The sequence below is a fragment of the Populus alba genome, chromosome 14 (genome assembly GCF_005239225.2).
Source record: "Populus alba chromosome 14, ASM523922v2, whole genome shotgun sequence".
NCBI lineage: Eukaryota > Viridiplantae > Streptophyta > Magnoliopsida > Malpighiales > Salicaceae > Populus > Populus alba.
Genome location: NC_133297.1, coordinates 19782746 through 19790594, shown reverse-complemented (window position 1 = coordinate 19790594; position 7849 = coordinate 19782746). Strand labels below are relative to the sequence as shown.

Here is a 7849-nt window from a genome sequence, read left to right as displayed (position 1 = left end):
GGGGAAGGGAAGAATGCATGCAGCTGCTGGTTTGGGAAGAAGATGGGTCCTTCTCTCTCCCCTCTTTGTATTTATACTACCCATCAAATGAAATGGGTTGTTTGGGGGTTGGTTTAGGTGTATCCTTATCCTTGTTTGGTTTATCTAAAACCAGTTTTTACCCCTCCCTCCCAGCTTTGCGTCACTGCTGATTGAGAAATCGGCAGCGAAAACGGCATCGCTGCCGATTTCTGCATCGGCAGCGAAATCCGCGTCGCTGTCGATTTCTGCATCGGCAGCCAAATCCGCGTCGCTGCCAAATCCAGAATCGGCAGCGGAAACTGCGTCGCTGCCGATTTCTGCATCGGCAGCGAAAACTGCGTCGCTGCCGATTTCTGCATCGACAGCGAAACTGCGCTGCTGCCAAATCCAGAATCGGCAGCGAAAACTGTGTCGCTGCCGATTTCTGCATCGGCAGCGAAAACTGTATTCATCATCATCTCTCTCTCTCTAAATATTATATTTTCATTTGGGTGTTTACAGATGATGTCTTTTCAGCTTTGTATCAAAGTACTAAGCAGTCTGGTAGCTTCATTGACAACAAGTCTAAAAAAGTGGTTGTATGTATTTTTATTTGATTATTTCTTAATATAACTTAAGTATTATTTAACATTCAAATTAATTTATTGTTGCATGTATTTTATTTGTAGGAAAATTATAAAATGGAGATGATTTCAAAGTATGGAACTGATCGGGAAAATCATACTTCATTTGATGGAGCAGCTTGGTGTGTGGCTTCAGGAGGAGTTACAAAGGGTAGGGAATATGGTACACCTCGTATGCCAAAATCTATAGTTAGTACAAGCTCTTCATCACATTCCTACTCGGTGGAGTCATCATATCCCAGTTCATCGTATCGAGCATTGCAAAAGGAGATAAAGGATAAAGAAGAGGAGATAAAGAAAAAAGATGATTTTATTCTTGAAATGAAACGGCAGATGGATTCCATGAAAGAATATCTTGTGAACAATCTTGGATACCATGGTGGGACATCAAATATTGATCAAGGTATGCCACCACCTTTGACTCCATCAATACCGCCACATATGGCTCCTTAGATAATGACACCTATGGGTCCCACATCTCAACCAATTTATCAACCTACACCTCGACCTTTATATCCTGATCAATCTTGTATCAATCCACAATATCATGGTTCGTCTTCGCAACCAGCACCATGATTGTATCTTTTGTTGTTTTTTTTTTATTATTGTATTTGAACTTAATTGTATTAATACAAGTTTAACTAAATTTTTATAATATGAATATTATTTATATTCTATTTTTTATTAATTATATAATTATTTTTAATATTAATTTATGTTGGTTATATATATTCTACAACTTTTAAAATATCCATAAATAATTAAATAAATAAATTAAAAGTCATTTTAATAAATAAATAAAAATTAATTTAATAAAAAATAATATAATCACCAACGGATTCTCCATTGGTGAATGCATGAATCAGCAACGGAGAATCCGCTGCTGATTCAAAAAATAGCAATGGATTTATCCGTCGCTCAAATGAGCAACGGAGAATCCGTTGCTTACAGTTAGCAACGGATTATCTGTTGCTATTTGTAAGCAACGGATTATCCGTTGCTGCGAAATCAGCAACGACAAATCTGCATCCGATTTTTGACGTTGCTGATTCCGTTGCTAAATTGTTTTAACAACGGATTTTAGTGTATTTTGCAACGGAGTAGTCCGTTGCTAATTACTACATTTTTTAGTAGTGCATTAACAAAAGTTATGGTGCGACGACAAACACTTGAAAGCTAGCTTGTTAACGTATAGTTCCTCCAGCCCTAACAACTAACACTAAGCATTGTCACAACAATTGCATCTGCTTATAAATTCTTTGAAGACAAGTTATCCTTCCAAGGTTCAAAGCTTCTATGTAGAAATAAACATGCACAATTTTCCTTTATCTGAACCTACTCATACGTGGGCACAACGTAGATGACGTTGAAATCCTGTATGTAGATCGTCAGGGGCCAAGTTCATGTTGAAAAGAAGTATTGAAAACTGAAAAGCATTCTCCACCCTTCAATCCTACAAGTGTAACGGAGAAGACGAGAAGGTTCCTCTTTTTTGAGACTCGCGAAGGGTTATTGGTGTGAAATCCATAGATCAAATTGCTATGTAAACTTCTGAAAATTGGTTTGAGCTTTGATTTGTGTATATATATATATATATAAACCGTCTTCGAAGGTAAGAATTTAACTCTATTATTTTTATGTAGAATAATGTTGGTTTTTTTTTAATTCTCTGCTTTTATAGTTTCAACTAAGATGACAAATTAACATACCAAGTTAGACTGAATTTAATAAAAATGATAGTTAAACATTAATTATTATTTTTATTTTTATAATGGCTTGTCTTTTATAGTATGTGGTAGAGCCAATTTATTAGCATGTGGATGAAAATGACCTCTAATTTGGATTTATATTTTTGGTGCGTCATTGTTCAATATATTTATTTGATTAATATGATAATAATTTTGTGTTGTTGCGTACTTTGTTAGCACACGTTTCTAAATCTAGAGGTCGCGGTTTATTTCAACGTCATCTACGTTGTGTAGGATCAGATAAAGGAAAATTGTGCATGTTTATTAGTAGGTTCAGATGCAATGGTTTTGACAATGCTTAGTGTTAGTTGTTCGGGCTGGAGGAACTATACGTTAACAAGCTAGCTTTGAAGTGTTTGTCATCGTTCCACAACTTTCCAATCGATTTGAGTTCATTTTATAAAAATTAACCAAGGCAACAAAAAAGTTTAATGAACAGAATAATTAATCAGTTTGGTTTGACTAAATTACTATGCTAAAGTATATTTTCGCATCAATTCTAGAAAAGCCATTCTATTTTTTTTTATGTTTGGTCTCTTTTCTTTTAAATATGTTTTTATGCTATAAATTTAAACTTTTTCTCATCAACTTTGCCTTGGATCAAGTTCCGACAATTACCTGCGAAGAATATATAAATATAAGATATCATCAACTCAAAAAAATCACATGAAATAAATAAAAATTATAACGACTAAAAAGGCACTATTAAAATAACTGAAAAAACTAAATCGAACCCAAACCGAAAAAAACCGATCCAAAACCGGAAAGAAACGAGCCAAATCAAACCGAACCAAAACTGTTCAATTTGAACTTGTTTTTATTCTGAAATAACCAAATCGAACCGAGCCAAAATAAATTTGGGTCTAGCTGCCACTGGATCGATCCAATATTGGGTCCTGCCCCATGAGGACTTGCCTAACCCAACATTATTGATGCTGCGTCAGGATCCAATTTTCTTGGGTTGTGTCAAGACCCAAAGCACTAGGGTTTGGTGTCGGTACCCAAGGCTAATGGGTCCTGCGTCGGGACCTAGTTCCCTTGGGCTCAGTCAGGACCCAAAGCACTTAGATATGATATCAGTACCCAAGGCTAATGGGTGTTGTATCAAGACCCATGATTCTTGGATCTTAGGTTTCTAAATATAATTATTTTTATTATAATTAAATGTATTAATATAAAAATTATTATTATTATTATTGTTATAAATATTATTATTTTTATTATAATTAAAAGTATTAATATTAAAAATAGTATTACTTGTGTTATAAATATAATTATTTTTATTATAATTAATATTATTAATAAAATAATAAATAATTTTGAAAAAATATTATTATCAATATTGAAAAACAACCATAGATTTGATTTGAAGTGTTAAATTAATAATAATTTTATTATTATTATCGTTATCATTAATAAATTTTTAAAAAACTATTATCACTATCAAAGAAAAACCATAATTTTTTTTAAAGATGAAAAAAAGAAAAAAATTTAGCAAATAAATGAAATATTATTATTAATATTATAAAATATTATTATTGGGTTTGACATTCCAGTTAAACTTAATGCTTTTATAATGCTTTTACATTTTATATTTTTTTAATAGTTTAAAAGGTGAATCCACGGCGTAGTTATGGCCACCAAACTAGTTCATCGTAATTGGTTTCTATTTGAAGTTTCACCACCCATATTCTATAACAATAATACATCCTAAGTCATCTTTACGCTTCTGCCCTCGACTTGTAGCATATTCTATATTTAATGCCCACTCCAGTTTCAAATAATGCAGAATAGAAACCGCTCCTCCTGAGCCATGGTGGTGCTTCCTTATGCTGTTGCTTTCCTTCTCCTTTCCTCCTTACAGACTGTAAAAATCGCAAGCAAGTTTGCGTCTCTTTCTATTTTAATTGAGCTGTCTTCATTTCAGTCTGTTTTGTCGTTTAAAAATTGATGTTGGATCATCTGCTTTAATTTTTGCTGCTTTTTGTGCAGACTCGCAATCATTCATCGGTATAAATTATGGCCAACTTGAGGACAACCTTCCACCACCACCATCCACCGCAAAGCTTCTTCAATCCACTTCAATCCAAAAGGTCCGATTATATGGATCGGACCCCGCCATAATCAAAGCCTTAGCCAACACCGGAATTGGAATTGTTATCGGCACTGCAAATGGTGACATTCCAGGACTAGCCTCTGATCCCAATTTTGCCAAGACCTGGATCAACACAAACGTGCTTCCCTTCTATCCAGCTAGCAATATCATCCTCATCACTGTTGGCAACGAGGTCATGACTTCCAATGACCAGAATCTCATGAACAAGCTCTTACCAGCAATGCAAAATGTACAGAATGCTCTAAATGATGCATCGCTCGGGGGTAAGATTAAGGTCACCACAGTTCATTCGATGGGAGTGCTTAAGCAGTCTGAGCCACCTTCTTCTGGAAGCTTTGATCCAAGTTATGGGGATCTGATGAAGGGCTTGTTGGAGTTTAATAGTGCGACTGGTTCGCCTTTCGCAATCAATCCCTACCCTTACTTTGCCTACAGAAGCGATACAAGGCCTGAGACTCTTGCTTTTTGCCTTTTCCAGCCGAATGCAGGACGAATGGATGGAAACACTAAGATCAAGTACATGAACATGTTCGATGCTCAGGTGAGAGTAAATCTAATTGCAAGTGCGAAAGCTTTGTATCACTAGATGATCGAATAAAAATGCTACTGACAAGTGGTTTAATCAATTGCAGGTGGATGCAGTTTATTCTGCACTGAATTCTATGGGATTTAAGAATGTTGAGATTGTGGTGGCTGAGACTGGATGGCCATTTAAAAGAGATGACAACGACGTAGGGCCAAGCATTGAGAATGCCAAGGCTTACAATGGCAATTTGATTGCACACCTTCGATCGATGGTGGGCACTCCACTCATGCCAGGAAAATCAGTGGATACATTCCTCTTTGCTCTTTATGACGGAGACTCGAAACCTGGACCTGGTTCTGAGCGATCATTTGGACTTTTCAAGACTGATCTCACCATGGTTTATGATGCTGGACTCTCTACAAGTAGCCAGGTAAGAACAAAATTTACGTGCATTTCATTGGTATTTCGAGTTTTCAACAGCCAAGTGTTCTATTCCTGAGCTTTCCTTTGATTTGGCATTTAAATTTCTGTGTTTGGTTGCGAAGATGGGTTTTAAAACATCACTACGCATTTTGTTTGTTAACAGAATGGACAAATTGTAATAAAAAACGGCCGCTTGATCTTAACTTCTGAACAAAAAAAATCCTGATTTTCGATCCTAAACATTATGATTTTTGGAATAGGCTTGTTCTGTTAGGAAATTAACAAGAAAAGAAAAACACAAATTTTTTTAATCGCTCTCTATGTCTCTATTAATAATGAAAAAAAAAGGAAGAATGAAATATTCAATTTTTTAATCTAACATCTTTATCAACAATATTTGAAATACATGGAATCATCATTTTTAGACAAATAAATCCAAAATATTCTTTCATATTTCACCTGCAAAAACTCATTTAATTTATTGAAACAGACCCGGTCACTGGCAGCAGCATCACAACCGCTAATAGCAGCAGCCACCAACACCAGCAACAATAACAGCAGCATGAGCATGAGCACGAGCACGTGCAATTGCACGTGTAATTGCACGAGCATTATCAGCATCAGCAGCGGCAGCAACAAAGTATATTTAATTAGGATTTTCAATTTAGATTTGTTGTATGGGTTTGTGGGACTTTCTTTAATTTGCCTTTTCTTTTATGACTTGCAAACTTAGAATAAGAAGTTGTAAAGAGATGATGAAGATGGGTTAAGGTTTTTCTCTCTATTTTATAAGTTTCTCCATCGAATCTATTGTTTAGGAGTAAATTAAAAAATAATTGGAAAATCAATTGAAGAGATATTTGTTGGTTGAGTATTATTATTAATCTTTTTATTAAAAAAACAATTTAACCAAAGACAAAAGAAAAGAAAAATTAAGTTTACGAGCTAGCTTGATTTACAGTTTTACGGTGCACTCAGTTCCCAATCCAATGGGATGGGGAAAGGTAATGCCGTATTAGGCATTGTGACTTCTTTATATATTTTATATCTGGACCAACTGGCTCATTTGGTAGAAATGTGATCCTTACGAGTATCAGAAACCTCAATTTTGGTAGATTTCGTTGGCGGAATTGTGAATATTTTTACATGATGCCTCTTTTATAGTTCCTATCCATGCCTTCCATGTTGCCACTATTTCTTTCGGTTCATCTCCGTTGTAACAATAGTTTATACTCTCTTCTGCATGGCAAGAGGATCCTACGCTGGTTTGAGATCATTTCAGGTCTGGCTAACACAATTTTCTGTCGCAATGAAACCTTCCCAATCAGATACCTTGGGTTGCCTCTTGGTGCTAACCCAAATAGGCTCTCCACTTGGAAACCAGTATTGTCCACAATCATAGCAAAGTTAAACAAATGGAAAGGGAAGTTTCTTAGCATGGTTGGGTGGATACTACATGCCTGTTTTTACATGTCTGTTTTAAACTCTCTACCTCTATACTACATGTCTGTTTTTACAATGGCAAAGGGCATTACAAAAGCTATATCCTCCATCAACCGTTGTTTTCTCTGGAAGGGCACCTCAAATTGACATGGTATCTGTAAGGTTGCTTGGCACAAGGTAATTAAGAGGAAGCCCGTTGGAGGTCTCGGGCTGGGTTTGATTCACAACAAAAATCTAGCTTTGATGTTTAAATGGCTTTGGAACCTTGATAAAGTAGCGGTAGGAGGTTCGCAAGAAATTATCCTACGGAAGTACCGACCACATTTTGCAAATGGCCTTCCTGGTGTTTGCAGGTTCTTTATCTCCAACTTGGCGTGGCATGGTATCTGCAATTTCCTTAAATCACAGCATAGCCGCTTCCCTCTAATCCAATGTCGGGTTCAAGATGGGTGATTGGAGAAACATCAGGTTCTGGTCTGATTCCTGGCTAGGCTACGCAACCCCTCTCCAGTTCATGTTTCCTAGGCTTTACAACCTCTCCTTGCAGCAATCATTAAACATTGCAAAAGTTCATAACCCAACTGATAACTCCATCAATCTTTCTTGGAGAAGACCCCTTTGATAGTAGATGTGGAATGTGGTCTAGTCTTCTCTGATGGTGAAGACAACAAGATTTGGAAATCCTACAGTTCCAACATTTACGTAGTCTCCTCAGGGTGCCATCTTTTTTATGGTTATAATGTTTCAACAAATCTTCACTCCCCTACTCTGCTTTGGAAAGGGTTTGCGCCTCCAAAAATAGATGTTTTCATATGGCCTCTTCTAAACAGCAGTATCTGCACAAAAGGTTTCTTAGTTGAGAGGAGAATCATCAATTATAAGGAAGCTCTTTGTCCTTTCTGTAGTAAGGAGATTGAGACTATACATCATCTATTCCATCTTTGTCCTA

The 7849-nt window shown here is 36.0% G+C and overlaps 1 protein-coding gene across 1 annotated transcript; it reads left to right on the top strand.

Moving 5' to 3' along the window:
• Nucleotides 1–701: 701 nt before the first annotated feature.
• Nucleotides 702–6305, top strand: LOC118050915 (glucan endo-1,3-beta-glucosidase 7). Its single transcript, XM_035061381.2, has 4 exons — nt 702–1047; nt 4385–5049; nt 5141–5464; nt 5948–6305. The coding sequence occupies exons 1-4, from the start codon at nt 702–704 to the stop codon at nt 6188–6190; spliced, it is 1578 nt and encodes a 525-aa protein (XP_034917272.1). The 3' UTR covers nt 6191–6305.
• Nucleotides 6306–7849: the final 1544 nt, after the last annotated feature.

Coding starts and splice junctions, on each gene's coding strand:
- LOC118050915 (XM_035061381.2), top strand. CDS start 702: ATGGAGATGATTTCAAAGTATGGAACTGATCGGGAAAATCATACTTCA. Junction 5,050..5,140: donor TGAACATGTTCGATGCTCAG/GTGAGAGTAAAT, acceptor AATCAATTGCAG/GTGGATGCAGTTTATTCTGC. Junction 5,465..5,947: donor GACTCTCTACAAGTAGCCAG/GTAAGAACAAAA, acceptor TTATTGAAACAG/ACCCGGTCACTGGCAGCAGC.